This window comes from Mus pahari, chromosome 3 (genome assembly GCF_900095145.1).
Source record: "Mus pahari chromosome 3, PAHARI_EIJ_v1.1, whole genome shotgun sequence".
In the NCBI taxonomy this organism is placed as follows: Eukaryota; Metazoa; Chordata; class Mammalia; order Rodentia; family Muridae; genus Mus; species Mus pahari.
This window is the reverse complement of record NC_034592.1, coordinates 133,137,909-133,152,949: the sequence shown is the minus strand read 5'-3', so window position 1 is coordinate 133,152,949 and position 15,041 is coordinate 133,137,909. Positions and strand designations below refer to the sequence as shown.

Here is a 15,041-nt window from a genome sequence, read left to right as displayed (position 1 = left end):
GGACAGGACAGTACAGGACTGGCCCAGTCATCTGCTTTAGGCTCTCCACTTCAACTGACCCCAAAGCCTCTACTTCCACAGGCAGCGCACCCACTTTTCCTTCCATTTTGCCCCCACCCCACCCATCCACACGTTTCTTATTGTGCTCTTGTTGTAGTAGCTGAAGATAATGGCTGACAAGTGCACAGCTCCGAACCAATCTACCTGCTCCCTTCAGGACAGTTTCATCACATCCTACACTGAACAGGAGCCCCAGAAGGGATGAGTGGATACAATGCGCTCAATGCTTGCGATACACGGTGTGACTTGTACCTTGTACCAGACATGAAGGGTGCTCTGCGATGGAGAATTGGAGCACTCAGAGGGAGAAGGGTCTCAAAACTGTTTCTGCAGACCCAGCTGCATCTCATCCTTCCACGTGCCACGTTTGCTATCTCATCCCACCAACTCGTTTCCTTCGCCTTAAATTAGTTCTGGTTGGTCCTGACACTTCCAGAGACACCTTGACAATTTTATGTGAAGGAAATTTATCTGTTTTACTTTTTTCTTTTTTAAAAAAGACAAAGTCTTATGTAACACAGGCAGCCAAGAATGGCTCTGCCCTCCTGATCCTCTTGTCTGCATGCCCAGAGGGATGCGAGTACCCTGTGTACTTCTCTGCGTGGACAAGGAGCCCAGGGCCTCATGCATGCAAGGCAAGTACTATATAAATCAGCTCTAGCTCCTTGATAGTCTTTTAAAAAAATAATTGTGAATGGATTAAATAGAATCACCCCTAGAAACGCAGGATAAACATTCTTTTTAAACTCACCATTTATCTTGCAACACTTAAGGGGGATTTCCGGGACCAAAACTGAAGGTGAAAACCTGGGTGGTGAGGAACTGAGAACAGGCCCTTCCTCGTGGTCCTTGGCAGCTTTGGGAACCACACTTTGCCTTTTTATTTTAAGAAAGTGAACAGAAAGTACAGAGAGTTCCCATGTATACACCCTAAGCCCCCTTCAGACCTCCTGTCATTAATATCTTCGGTAATTACCTGTATTCCCTATAATCAATAAATCGATGTTGGGCCATTTGTTAGGAACCAAGTCCACAATTTAGGGATTCATTGGATTATAAATTCTGAGACTGGACAGCTGAAGTATCACAATGCTTTCACTGCAGAATGTCCCCCACAGGCTGCCTGTTTGTCTCTGCCTCCTCCTCCTCCTCTGGCAGCCAGTGATCTCTTGAGGGTCTCCCTTGCTTTGCCTTTTCTGGAACTGTCATATGTGGAGCCACACCGTGTGTGGCTTTTTCAGATTGGTTTCCTTTACTGAACAGGCATTGAGGATTTCTCCCTATCTTTACAATTTCTTTTGTTTCTCCCCAGGGTCTCTCTATGTAGCTCTGGTTGTCCTGGAATTCTCTATGGAGATCAGACTGTTTTGATTTTTTGTTTTTCCTGAGACAGGGTTTCTCTGTGTAGCCCCGACTATAGTCCTGGAACTCACTTTGTAGACCAGGCTGGTCTTGAACTCATAGAGATCCACTTGCCTCTGCCTCCCAAGTGCTGAGATTAAAGGCTGTGCCACTGTGCCCAGCTCTTTTCATTGTTTTAATGGTGGAACACTATCCCACTGCCTGTATGTAATACAGTTTGTGTATTTCTCAGTGGATGAATCAGGTTGCTTACTTCCAGCCCTGGGGTGTTAGGAAAAGCCTGCTCTGAGCAGCCATTTTGGGAGAGCATGATTACCAACACGGTGTTTGGTGTAAATACCAAAAAATAGGATCCCCATATCATGTGGTAAGGTCGTGTGAAGTTTTGAAATAAATGGACCAACTGCCTTTAAATGTTCTTTCCCTATATTTGGTACACATTTTTATGCAGCCATGTGCTTTGTGCATCTTGTCTCCAAGTCTGTAGTTCGTCCTGTCACCTTGCCATTGGTGCTGTTCATAGAATACACAGTAGGTTTCTATATGGCTTTTCCAAACACATCTCTAAATCTGCCCTCTGCTCAAATTCCCCCATTATCCCCTCTCGCCATCTCTGGTCTGTTTCTACTGTGCCCCTTTCCTTATCCCCTCTTCTACCCTCTTCTACCATGGACCCCTCTAAGGTTTTTGGCTTCTACAGGTATTCCAATTTAAATATACAAATCTAGAAGATTGAAAGCTATGATCCTATCTATGAGAAAGAACATTTGACACTTGTCTTTTTGGGCCTGAACTACCTCACTCAGATGGCTTTGTTTTTTTTTTTTTTTTTTGAAGTTTTATCCATTTACCTGCAGATTCTACAATTTCATTTTTCTTTACAGCTAAATAACATTCTATTATGTATATGCACCGTGTTTTCACTAGCACAGCGATTATGAATAGAGCAGCTGTGAACATAGGTGAGCAAGGACCTCTGTAGATATAGAATATGCTCAGGATGCTATAGCTGCTCCTTTGTATGATCTCTATTCCTTTAAATTTGTTAAAGTGTGTTTTTACAATTCAGAATATGGCCTATCTTGGTGTGTGTGTGTGTGTGTGTGTGTGTGTGTGTGTGTGTGTGTGTGTGTTCCTGTTGTTTCTCAGGTATCACCCTTTAAAAAAATTTTTTTTTAAGACAAGATCATACACTGTCCTGGAGTTCATCAAGCAGGCTATATTGGTTCCTATTAAGCCCTGCTTCCTTCTAATTCCCCAGTGCTAGAATTATAACCATGTTCCTCTGTTCATGGCTTTTTTACATAGGTATTGGGGTTCTAAACTCAGGTCCTTATGTTTGAGTGGTAAGCACTTTACCAACTGAGCCGTTTCCCCAACCTCCAAAATCTTTTATAGTTTAAAAAAGATTTACTTACACTTAGTTACTTTCTTACTTACTTTGTTTGTTTGTTTGTTTGTTTTTCAAGACAAACTCTGTTTCTCTGTGTAGCCTTGGCTATTGTGGAACTTACTCTGTAAACCAGGCTGGCCTTGAACTCATAGAGATCTACCTACTTCTACCCTTAAGTGCTGAGAATAAAGGCATGTATCTCCATGGCCTGACTGATGTATTCATTTTAAAAATATTCTTGAACTCAGAAATCCGCCTGCCTCTCTGCCTCCCACGGAGAAACCCTGTCTCTAAAAAAACAACAAAAAAAATTCTCTCTCTCTCTCTCTCTCTCTCTCTCTCTCTCTCTCTCTCTCTCTGTGTGTGTGTGTGTGTATGTGTGTGTGTGTGTGTGTGTGTGTGTGTGTGTGTGTGTAAGCACGCTCGCTTGTAGGTTTGTGTATGGAAATCCTGGGGCCTGAGGAGTCCAGAGGCATTGGCTCTCCTGGTGCTGGAGTTCTAGGAGGTTGTGATCCACATGACATGAGTGCTGGGATGAACTCAGTCCTTTGTGAAAATAGTACTCTTAGTTGATGAGCCATTTCACTAGCCCCAAGTTGATATTTTTTGAAAACAATGAAAGATAGGAAACATCAGAATGAGGAGCAACAAAGAAGTCCCAGAAGTGTGTGACAAAAGTGTGTCCTTAGGTCATTGGATCAAGGACAAAACAATTCAGAACACTTTCCACTCGGGCCTGTAGAGGGTTTGACAAGCACAGTAGCTGTGGGGATGAAATGTGTCTGGAATGCTATTTCCTCTCTTCGGGTAGGTCTTCCAACAGCATAGCATCTTTGCTATGCTCAGGAAGGGCTATGCTCTGTCGTGGCCACATCTCCACTCTCCTCCTACTATACTCCTTAAGGAAGCTTTCCCTAGGTGATTTGGGTCTGCCTGGTTAAATAGAGTGCTGAGAGAAAATGAGGTACAGTAAGCTAAACCTGCTTGCTGCTGTTCTTTGCTTGGACTGATAAATGGACAGTCTAGTCTCTGTTGGCATTGAATCCTGCCAAGGTCTGACTACAGCCACTCTTGGAACCCACCCACCCTTGACTGCCATCTTTGTGACCTTTGTAAACAAAACTTCAACCTGGACAAAGTAGAATCTCAGGATGGTTACTTGGAGCCAAAATGTCAGTGCCAATGGGGATACCCAACGATCTACCTCTGAAGTTGAGGAACCCACTGCAGAGCTGGTCTGTGAAAGTTCTGTTGAGCCTTTTTTTTTTTTCTTCCCTGCTGAGTATTTGGGATACCACAGAAGACAGGAAGCAATACTCTCAGATGTCTCAGGCCTTTGGGAGTAGCATTGGATTTGGGGACCAGAAAAGTAAATGAAGTTCTCCAAGGAAAGTGGATCAGATAACAGCCCACAGTTCATGGCAATCCACCCAGGACTCGTTCACTCTGTGCCAGGTTTTTCATGACCTTTTCTGGGAAGACTAGAAAAAAAAAATGGCAATGACTACAGACCAAAGAAAAGAATTCCACCCAAGTCTAGTTTGGTAAACAAATGAGTTTGTTATTGTTGCATACAGAATATGGTAAGAGGTTACTTAAGCACAGATATGTGAAAGCAAAGCCCATGCAGAGTAGGCAATGACTCATGAAGGCTCATCCACCTTAAAAACCTTGTATCTTTCTGAGCTTCCTGCTCCCTGTGAGTTTTATGAGCTTCTGTGCCTTTAAGGGATAGTGCAGAGGTACCTCAGAATGCTGTAGGGCCCTGAGCAGGAGGAAATGAGAAGTTGGGGAGAGATGGCCTGGATAGAGGATACTGAATCCTGCTCTGGCTGGACTCTCAAAACTTTTCTAATATGCTTGTAAAATACAGACAGACTTCATGAGTATGTCCCAGGCTGAAGACAAATCTGAAAATTCTTGTTGGTGAGATGGTACTGTGCCGTGAGCTCCGTCATGAAGGAGAAGGATGCCCAGGTGTGGATGCTCAGTCAGGCATTCCGGGAGACATCGATCTGAAGATGACTTCAGGGAACACAGTGAGAAAGCAAGGCAGGACAAGAAGTGCTTGAAGATGAGGTCCCTGGACACAAAGCTGGAGACAGTGTCTGAGTATAGATTCATAGGAGGGTAGGATCTCAGAACAGAGGGACAACAGAGAAGCAGGAGAAGGAGCCAAGCAAAGCTGCCACTGCCTTATCCATGAATGGGGAGGAACTGGAAGCAGACACTGCAACTGTCCTCCTTGAAATGAGTGTGTGGCCTCTTAGTAACTCAGTGCTGAGACTCTGTTTTGTGGGTTTTCTGTCTACAGATGAACAATCTCCCCCCACCGAGGCAGGGTAGAAAGTCGGTCCGTATTTACCTAGTGCAAGGGTCCAAGAACGGAGTCTGAGTGGGACACCAGCAATCTGGGAAGGAGAAAGCAATGTGGAATGTGGTCATCACCTTACCAAATCCTGGAAACTCCTATTAGGACCTTGCAGGGACAGAGTAGAGTTCATTTCTCCTGACTGTAGTAGAATGGAGGTTGTGTAATCCACTTCTGTTCTGCGATCCAGGGTTTTTTCAGAACCTGCTAATTCTTGTCACATGTGGCTAGCTGCCAAGGTGGACTCAAGAGTCAAGAGAATCCCAAGGAAAAGATATGAAGCTGAGGGGAGGGAATGGGGTGGGGTGGGGTGGGGTGGTGGGGTGGCAGGAGCAGGGGAGGCAGGCTGACCAAGGAAAGAGTAGGGACAGGAAAACCAGATTTCCTACAACTTTTTTTTTTTTTTTTTTTTTTTTTGGTTTGATTGGTTTTGTTTCGAGGTAGGTTTTTACTCTGTAGCATAGGTGACCTGTTGGCTTCCACTGAGTGTTGATTTTCCTGTCTCAGTATCCCAAGTATGGGAATTACAGGCGTGGGCCAATATGCGGGGCCCTGACAACATTTAACAAGAGGCCGAGAAGCAAATATGAGCATCCCATATGCTATCACACTGCTGTTGTATCTGAGACTTTGAATAGCAAGCAGGTCAGCAGCGGTTCTGAAAGATGAAGAGCAGTGTCTGTGGACAAGCCCTAGTTAGGAAAGCCAGCCTGGTTCTGTGAAAGGCTGCAATGCACCTAACTGGGCAAACTGGAGCAGTGGCTTGCCACATTTGTAGTTGGCAACCGAGAGGGTCTGGAAGCCTTCCCTGAAAATAATGAGAGGGGAAACTTTGATTAGTTAAATCCCAGATAATCCTGGAGGATGAAGACAGATCTGGACTCCTTAATGGATTTAGAATCCCAAGAGGGAGTGGCAGAGGCATCCGATCTGGTGAGAAGAGGCCAAGAGGAGTCCCCACCAGGCTGCCAACACATCAAGGTAGGTGCAAACTTCCCAGCCTGTCTTTATCCACCCAGAGGTGGGACTTACAGTGTGGATGGGTTCAGTGGCAGGTCGATCTCTAGTGCCCCTGTCTCTTAAACTACTAGAAGTGTGCAAGGACACTGAGTGAGGCATCGTCCCCATCTCTTGCTCTTGGGTCTCCATCCCTTGGTGCCAGTATTGGACTTGAGACAGCAGTGGGGGTGCAGTGGCACTGTGTTCCTTAGTAGGAAGAGGACCATGACAGCCAACCAGTACCCCCTACGCACACACACTTCTTATTTATTTCGTATGTCGGAGGGACTTATGCATGCCAGGGTGCTTGCTTCTGTAACAGGAGGGAGGTAAGCTCTCTCCTTCTACCATGTGTGTTCAGGACTCATTGAATAGTCAGTTTTAGAGGCAAATACCTTTACCTTCTGAGCCACCTTGAAGGCCCCATGAGAGAATTCTTTGATATCACTTTCCTTTGCCAGAAAGGTGCCCAAAGATCCAGCTATCCTACCAGGGTCCCTGCAGACCCCCACCATCCTGCCAGTTGGGCAGCAGGCAGCAGTGGGATGCTTCTGTTCAGGAATAGCAGGATCCTGTAAGCCCAGAGCCCTAGCCCAGTTCTTCCCTCAGCCTGGCTCTGCCTCACTATCCCCATTTCTCTTTCCTTGTTCCATGAGACACGTTGACTTGTTTGAGTAACCTCTCATCAGTAAAATGGGTTTGTTTGGTAAGATCTTCCTCAAGGAGTTTGGAAACATCAGCTCTGGACTGTCCCCAAGGGGATGAACTAGGCCATTTCTCCCACCCCTCTCCCAACCTTTTGGTTGCTTTGTATTTCTAGTATCTACTTAGAGTGTGGGGAGTCTCTCATCGGGGTGACTTTCCACCCTGAGGTAGAATCTAGGAGAACGCAGCTCTAAGATCTGGACCTTGGCTGCAGGCCCGTGGCAAGGTCCCTGCGGCCTCTTCTATTTGAGGTGACCCTGGCTGAGTCACCTTCTCTGGCTACAGGCCACAAAAGAGTGCACTTCTGAGTACCTTTCTTAGCTGCAAGCCTAAGTTTGGATTTATGAAGGCGCACAGCTGCTAATTGGCAAGTCTCTATATCTCTGCTGTCTTCCCCTAAATCTAGAGGTGAATTTTGAGCAACATTCCTGGCAGAACTGAAAAGGATTCCACCCCTCTAGTGAGCGAGCGACTCAATGGACAATTATTCTGAAGGAAAGTTACTGGCTCGCTAATCCAGGAGAACAGCTTGGAGGGGAGATTTGGGTCTTCTTTTAATAATGGAAAGTTAATGCGCAGCCTCTTGTTATTGTCTTTCTTAGAGCCCCTCGTTTAATCCTCTGGCTTAGTGGTGGCGCCCTCAAACAGTGAAGACAGCAAGGGAGACGCACTGTGTGGGGCTCTGACCCTGTTCCAGGTGGAGGAAGCCCAGCCACCTCTCCGTAGGTCCCCTAAAGTTGCAGCTTCGCTGTCTGGTTTGGAAGCTAGGCAATTTCCAGAAGCACAATGGAGCAGGGCCCCAAGAGAGGGTGGGCGTCTGGGCTGGAGACAGAGACAGGAGGGCTGGCCAGAGTTGTTTGTTTGTTTATATGCAGTAAATTTTTTTTGTTTTGTTTTGTTTTTATGTATGTCTGTGTGAGGGGGCCAGATCCCCTGGCACTGGCGTTACAGACAGTTGTGAGCTGCCCTGTGGGTCCCCTGCAAGAGTGGTCAGTGCTTTTAACCGTTGAACCATTTCTCCACCCCCACCTACGCGTTTTAATTAGCTCCAGTTTCAACAATTTTGGAATTCCTACGTGCCGGACAGGTAGCCTTTGACTAATCATAAATCCGAACGGTAGTTTGTTAGTCTCAGTGAGAAGTTCCAATAGATGGCCCTGTTAGTTCCACATCCCTGACCTCATTTAGGATCGCTGAATCAAATACGGTACACCGTTATACTAAAACAATAGCCATTGCTCACGTGAAATTAAATTTTCGCTGGGCTGTGTATATTTCCGTTAAGTCTGTCCAAGGTTTTAGTCCTCCCAGTCCACATCTCCCTCTCCTCTTGTCTCCTGCCCCTTCGCAGCACCAAGTCAATTTGGGACTGTCTAGCCGTTAAAGATCCAGTGAGGGAAGAGGTTTGGGCTGTAGATTAGGCCCGCGGTGGGTTAAATACAAAATGTCATCTTTTCTTCAGGGATTTTCAGACTGGGTGCTGGATCCCTAGATCTTACAGGTTAATGGGGAGTGTGAGGTTTTTGAAGGCCAGGGGTGTCCAGAAGAGAGACCCATTACGAATGTGGAACTTGTGGGGAGACAACACAACCCTTGTTGCTCACTTTTCTTCTCGTTCCAGAGAATGGGGGTGGGGTGGGTAAGGGACAGCTGGAGAGAGAAAGAGGTGGCTAGAAGACCGCAGCTGGGAGACCAACAACTCAGGGGAGGGGAACTGATGGCGCCTGAACCTGCTGGTGGGAGCTTGGATGCGTCCGCTCCCTGCTGATTGGCGCCTTCTAGGCCGGCTAGGTCTCAGGGACAGCTTCTCCAGCATAAAAGGGGTCGCCTGAGCTAGCCTCCTCTGCACAGGTGGCCAGAGAGGACTCAACTCCCACTCTGGGCCTAGAGGACTGTGAAGCATGACTGGACGGGATGGGCTTTCGGATGCGCGCTCCAGGAGTAGAGCCCTGGCGCCAGGCTGTCCTCCCGCCGGCTCTCGCCTTCGAAGCTTTGCCATCAATGACCTGCTGGGTTTGGAGGCAGACCTGCCAACTGCGGCGGAGCCTGGGCTAAGATCCAACCGTGAAACTCCAGTGGAGGCAACAGGGTCGGGGCCAGGACCGGGACCCGGACTCTGCGGCTCCTGCCCTGCTCGCGGAGCTCTCCCTCTGGGCCTGGGCCTCCTCTGCGGCTTCGGGGCGCAGCCCCCTTCCGCGGCCGCCGCCGCTCGCGCGCGCTGCCTACTCCTCGCCGATCTGCGGCTTCTGCCGCCTGCGGGACCTGAGCCTGCTGTCGACCAGAGCCCCGTCCACCCGCCGCCTGCGCTCGGCAGCCAGCAGCGCAGCGAGAGCGTCTCTACGTCGGGTAATTTAGTCAATGCTTCCCGCCTCCAACCCTCAAAAGGTCCAGAAGCACCAGGGTGATGCCTGCTCGCTCCCAGAGAGATCTCAGTCCTGACAGACCCCTGCACCTCCTGCCGGTTTCCAAACCTCAGCCTCTCCTCCCAAGCCCCATTCCCGCAGGTGGGGACAGCCACTAAGGGTTCCGATGGATCTTGTGACCAGAGCCGCGGGCCCCTTTCTCTCAGCACTTAGTACCAGTTTTGGTTGGCGGATAATCCGGAGGACGGGTGTCTATGTCTAAGGCAGAGTCGACAGAACTGACTGGTAGTTTAAGAGGGCTGGGTGGTAAGTTGAACTCTTAGCCTCCTCACCCGGTGCTGAGAAGGAAGATCTGGGTCTCTAGCCTTTCTCTCTTTATCGCCTTCTACCCAGTACTGGCAGCTGAGAGAAGCCATCCGCTCACTCTGGTGTAGTTAGGTAGGCTCGCATTCGGTTCGGAGTCTACTTATTTTTCTCGGGGAGAAGGAAATCTTGGCGTATTGTGGGAAAAGAGAAGGAAGCAAAGACATCCTTTCCACGGGACAAAAAAACCTGAAAGCCCGGGGATGCGAGCTCCAGGGGAGAGAGTTATGCAAAATCCCCAAACAACAAAACCAAACAAAACCGCGGACCCAAGGAAACTGTCCTGCAGAACACGGGGTTAGGATAGCAGAGTGGATGGAACCTGTAGAGCACAGAGGGGCTGGCCAGGGTCTCTGTAGGATGAGACAAAACACTCTATTTGTTGTGCCATTAAAGCCCCCCCCCCAATCTATCTTCATAGGGTGGCTTCTTTCTTCTCCGAATATTAATAAAAGGAAAGGTGAAATGCAAGTCTAAAATTTTATTCTGCGAGGGTATTTCCTGCAGAAACAGCATCATGTGACTGGTGAGAAATTCTGTCAGCTTAAAAGAAAAAAAGAGATGGTTGACATTAATTTAAATACTAGATTGTAAATCCAATATATGCAAATATTATCATTTCCATGAATCAATATAAAACTATTTTACTTTGGGGGATATTAAGTCTTCTAGACTCACAGAGTGTTTTGTATCTGCCGCAAGTCTCTGTGGCCACTTCTCATGCCTTTCCTCATTCCAAGTATCACTGGCTCCGGAGACTCCAAAGCACACCCTAGAATATTATAATCCAAATAGCACACCCTAGAATATTATAATCCAAACAGCACACCCTAGAATATTATAATCCAAATAGGCTGTTTTGTGCTGATATCATTAATATAAAAACAAAATTGGTGTTATTTCATTACTTTTGTCTACTCATTTTAAAAAAAATGGTGGGCAATTCTATTTTCAAACAACGAATCTGATAATAGTTTGGGTTTTAGCTTTCCTTACCCTGAGATCTTTTGGTATGTTGAATATGGGTAGATAACCTCCCAGTTGAACGGTATTGTTTTCAGGGAAATCTATACATTACTGAGACATGTATGACATGGATGCACAAGCTTCCTGGGCTATGTCTCTAGGATTCGTGCATCAGTTTTGACAAAGATTTGCTCACAAATCCTGCCTTTCAGAAATGTCCACGTGTACATTAAGGGGAGGAGGGAGACAGCTGGAGGAGGGTGATCTATCATCTGTGGAACTCTGGTTAGAAAAGGCAGTTAGTAGCCTAGTAGTGTTGACTTTACAGGATATGAAATTTGGATCCTAACTTCATCACAACAACTTGACCTATGTGATCTGGCAGACCAATAATACCAGTTACCTTTGTGAGGGAAAACTGAAAAACAAAGACAGTGTCTGGAATGTGGGAATTGCTGTCTTTGACTGTGCATATCACTAAGTATATTCTTCTCTTTTTCCCAACCAACAGAGCTTTTATATAACTGTAAAGTTATTTTTCTTCATTAATTCATTAATTTATTCACTTTACATCCTGATCACAGTCCCCCCTCCCAGTCTCACCTTTACAAATCCCCCCCCCATTAGCCACTCTCCTTCTCAGAGAAGTGGACACCTACCTTGAGCACCAATCTGCCACGAGACATCTGGTTTTAGCAGGCCTAAGAGCATCCTCTCACACTGAGGCCAAACCAGGCAGTCCAGTTAAGGGAAGGGATCCAATGGCAGGCGACAGAGTCAGGGACATCCCCCCTTCCCGCTCCAGTTGTTAGGGGATCCACATGAAGATCAAGCTGCATGCCTGCTACAGATGTGTAGGGGGCCTAGGTCCGGCTCCTGCACGCTACTAAGTACATTCTTAATAAACACACAGTGTTAGCCTTCACATCAAGATGCCCAAAATTTAGCAAAATTTTAACATTTTCAGAGAGTCATCTTCTTGTGCCAACAGATGGGGACAGTCCATCTGAAGAAAAGAATGACCCGAAGATGTCCCTTACCCTGGGCAAGAGGAAGAAGCGGAGGCACAGGTATGGGCCCAGGCTGTCTTCGTTGCCTCAGATGGACACAACCCTATTGTCTATGAGAGCAGCATCTGAGGGTGTATAGAGGGCTCAGCAGTCTACTGCTGGTGGGCAGTGACAACCACACATATCCATGTGACCTGAAATTTCAAAGGTGACCTGCAATTCGTAGGAGGCTACAGGGAGATCTGTACAATTTTAAAAGCATGATTTTGTGCATTTGTAAATGGTTTTTTACCTCTCTGGCATATTCCACGTGTGTTTCTGGCTCTCTACAGGACAGTTTTCACTGCCCTTCAACTCGAAGAACTGGAGAAGGCCTTTGGCGAGGCCCACTACCCTGACGTGTATGCTCGGGAAATGCTGGCTGCGAAAACAGAGCTCCCGGAAGACCGAATACAGGTGTCTGCTGGCCTTCCTTTCTCAAAGACCCTGCACAGAACCTGCCATCCACACAGTGAGCAACCCACAGCCACTCAGAAAAGCTCAAGGTGGTCCTCTTCATTTGAGAACTGAGAGTGACCCAGTTAAAGGCACTTAAAGGCTCCCTGTAGCCTGCATGCCTTTTTTCCTTCTATCATCCTCAACCGGCCCTCAGATAATACACAATTGTCGGCCATCGAAATGGCTCTGCCACCAACACTTAGGCCTAAGTTAGATCTCTGGCACTCCCTTGGTAGAAGAGTACTAACTCTTGCAAATTATTCTCTGACATTTGTGTGCGGAGGCACACCAGTTTCTACACTCATGCACACAAAATTAATAAAGATGCCACATGAAAATGATATTTTTTAAAAAAAATCACACAATTGGATGTTATACTAGATCTTACATGAAGATATATTAGTAAGAATGTTTAACGCTCATCTTCAGTTCTCAGAGACATCATCATATATAGCCTGAGTCACCCTGTGCTGTCTCTGTGTCATATGGGTATCCGTCGGGAAAGTAGTCATATACTGGCAGATGCTCTATGGAAGAGTTGCCAGTGATTCGGTGATCTATGCTACAGGATATCTTGTCGTATTGATTAAATGAATGTACTTTTCTACAAAAGAAATAGCGACAATCAGTTAATCTGAGATTTGAAGGGGCTATCGCCCCTGTGAACTTTCTAAACAGAAAACCCAGGAAACACTGTAGGCGTCCCCTTTATACACTGCAGAATAGGGGCCTTCTTATTTTTTGTTTTTGCTTCCATAACTCCTTAGAACACTTTAAAGGCAGTGGCTCCAACCTTATGTCCATAATGCTGAGTCCTTGTGGGTTTGGAGGGCTGCTGCCACACTAGCCTGCAGGCCAGGGTGGGGCGTGGTTCCTTTGTAGACCCAGGGTCCTGGACGCATGCGCATGCGCTTCTCTAGGCACTCCTTTTCGTAGAGTCTCTTCTTGAACCCCTCCATCTCCCCTCTGCCTCTATCCAGGTCTGGTTCCAGAACCGGAGGGCCAAGTGGCGTAAGCGAGAGAAGCGCTGGGGTGGCAGCAGTGTGATGGCTGAGTATGGGCTCTACGGAGCCATGGTGCGCCACTGCATTCCACTGCCGGACACCGTGCTCAACTCCGCAGATAGCCTGCAGGGCTCCTGTGCACCCTGGCTTCTGGGTAAGCGGTGGCTGAGAGCAAGAGCCCTGTTCTCAATATGAATATGCAGAGCAAAGAGGTCTCAGGTTTAGGCCCAGTCTGGACTCTAATTTTTTGTTAATGCTGAGCCTCAATTTTCTGTTGAAACTGTGGAGGCAATGTGTGAGAAAATCCCTTTAGGCTAGTTATATTGGTAAACACGTATTCAAAATGCGTAAATGGACAGATATACTTGCATTGTGTTAGATACATATTATCAAAGTGGTGAATACTACTAGAAAGTGTAGAAGCTATACTGTTTAGAGTGCGGGGTTAAGAAGGCCATGCAGAGCAGGGAAAATCTAGACCATTCCATTTTGTCTACACTGCTGAAGCAGTAGGTCAGGTCTTGGTCCTGATTTAACAAACATACCCCAGAGAGTTCCTCTATTGAAGAGGTCAAGCCCTTTCTGGGCTCTTACCCCTTATTGTGCTTTTTGGGTTCAGAGTTTGCAAGCTTGAGTCACAAGATAATTACTACCAGCAAATCAGTTAGGGGGATCCTAGTGGGATTTCAGGCCCAGAAAATTCCACAGTTTTTCTGCCTGGCGTTGGGCTGAGAACCAGAGATAACATGGTTAATATAGCCTGGACTTTGCCTAAAGACTAAAGAGATTGGACAGAAGTGGGGAGTGGGTAGAGAGCCAAGTCCAGGCTTCTGAAATCACACAAATAGGGATGCTTGCTGGCATCCGTGGGACCCCCGTCATACGCAAGCAACGGCTGGACAGGATTCATTCTGTCATTTAAACAAGCTGTCACCCAACAAAGCCTTTTGCAGGAGTGACAGTTGACAAATGGAATTTTTCAAACCCTAATACTGGGAGTTAGCTACCTGGTCGCTCTCCTCTCGGCCCCAGAGGAACACTGGGAAAGAACATGTTAGACAGACTGACAGAACAGCGAAAAGGAAGGAATGTACTCAATTGCTGAATCTAAAAATACTTTTGAGCCTGGGGTGGTGGCGCAGGCCTTTGATATGTCCGAGGTCCCTGTGCATTTGAGGTGAACCTGGGGTACCTAGCGAGATCCAGGACAGTCAGGACTACATAGAAAGACCTTGTCTCAAAACAAAACAAAATTTTTATTGTTGATGGCTTTCCTTTTTGTTTTCCAGGGATGCATAAAAAGTCTACAGGGATGAGGAAACCAGAAAGTGAAGACAAGCTGGCAGGACTCTGGGAGTTTGACCATCTCAGAAAGGATGCTAATAAGGATCAGGACGGACCTGAGAGGGGACCAGACAGAACAACTCTGAACCCTGAGAAGAGCTTGGAAGATGTGGCCATTGACCTGTCCAGCTCTTCCAGGCAGGAGACTAAGAAAACGTCCCCACGGTCCAGTACTCAGGGATGTTCCCAAGCCCCAGGGCTGCAGGTGCTCCAGCCCCCAGAGGCGGGACCCTCATGAGACTGACAGATTGCTCCCCCAAAAGTCGGGCAAACACCTTCAGTTTGATTATCTTCCTGAAATGTCTGGATAAAAAGCGACACTACAACACTGAATAAATAATGACGTAGGGAAAATTACATTTAAATTCTAGAGTGGGGAACATGCGTACAACCCTCTCAAGCCAGTCGATTTGGTCTAAAATCTTGTTTTTCCTCAGTAGAATCTGAACATGGAAGGTTTGAAGTTCAAAGATAATTTTAGGGATGGGGTATGACGTAGCTTAGTTAATAGTACACAAGAAGGCCTGGATTCAACACCCAGCACCACATAAACCAGATATAGTAGCACAAACCTGCAATCCCAGCCCTCGGGGGGGTGGGGGT

At 46.9% G+C, this 15,041-nt stretch overlaps 1 protein-coding gene across 1 annotated transcript; it reads left to right on the top strand.

Annotated features, from left to right (window-relative positions):
• Window positions 1-8,791: 8,791 nt before the first annotated feature.
• On the top strand, window positions 8,792-14,676 carry Vsx1 (visual system homeobox 1). Its single transcript, XM_021195134.1, has 5 exons — window positions 8,792-9,236; window positions 11,574-11,652; window positions 11,925-12,048; window positions 13,071-13,248; window positions 14,384-14,676. The coding sequence occupies exons 1-5, from the start codon at window positions 8,792-8,794 to the stop codon at window positions 14,674-14,676; spliced, it is 1,119 nt and encodes a 372-aa protein (XP_021050793.1).
• Window positions 14,677-15,041: the final 365 nt, after the last annotated feature.

Excerpts from the sequence above, each read along its gene's own strand:
- Vsx1 (XM_021195134.1), top strand. The coding sequence starts at position 8,792 with ATGACTGGACGGGATGGGCTTTCGGATGCGCGCTCCAGGAGTAGAGCC. Across the intron at positions 9,237-11,573 it reads CGAGAGCGTCTCTACGTCGG|ATGGGGACAGTCCATCTGAA; the intron begins GTAATTTAGTCA and ends TTGTGCCAACAG. Across the intron at positions 13,249-14,383 it reads CTGTGCACCCTGGCTTCTGG|GGATGCATAAAAAGTCTACA; the intron begins GTAAGCGGTGGC and ends TTTGTTTTCCAG.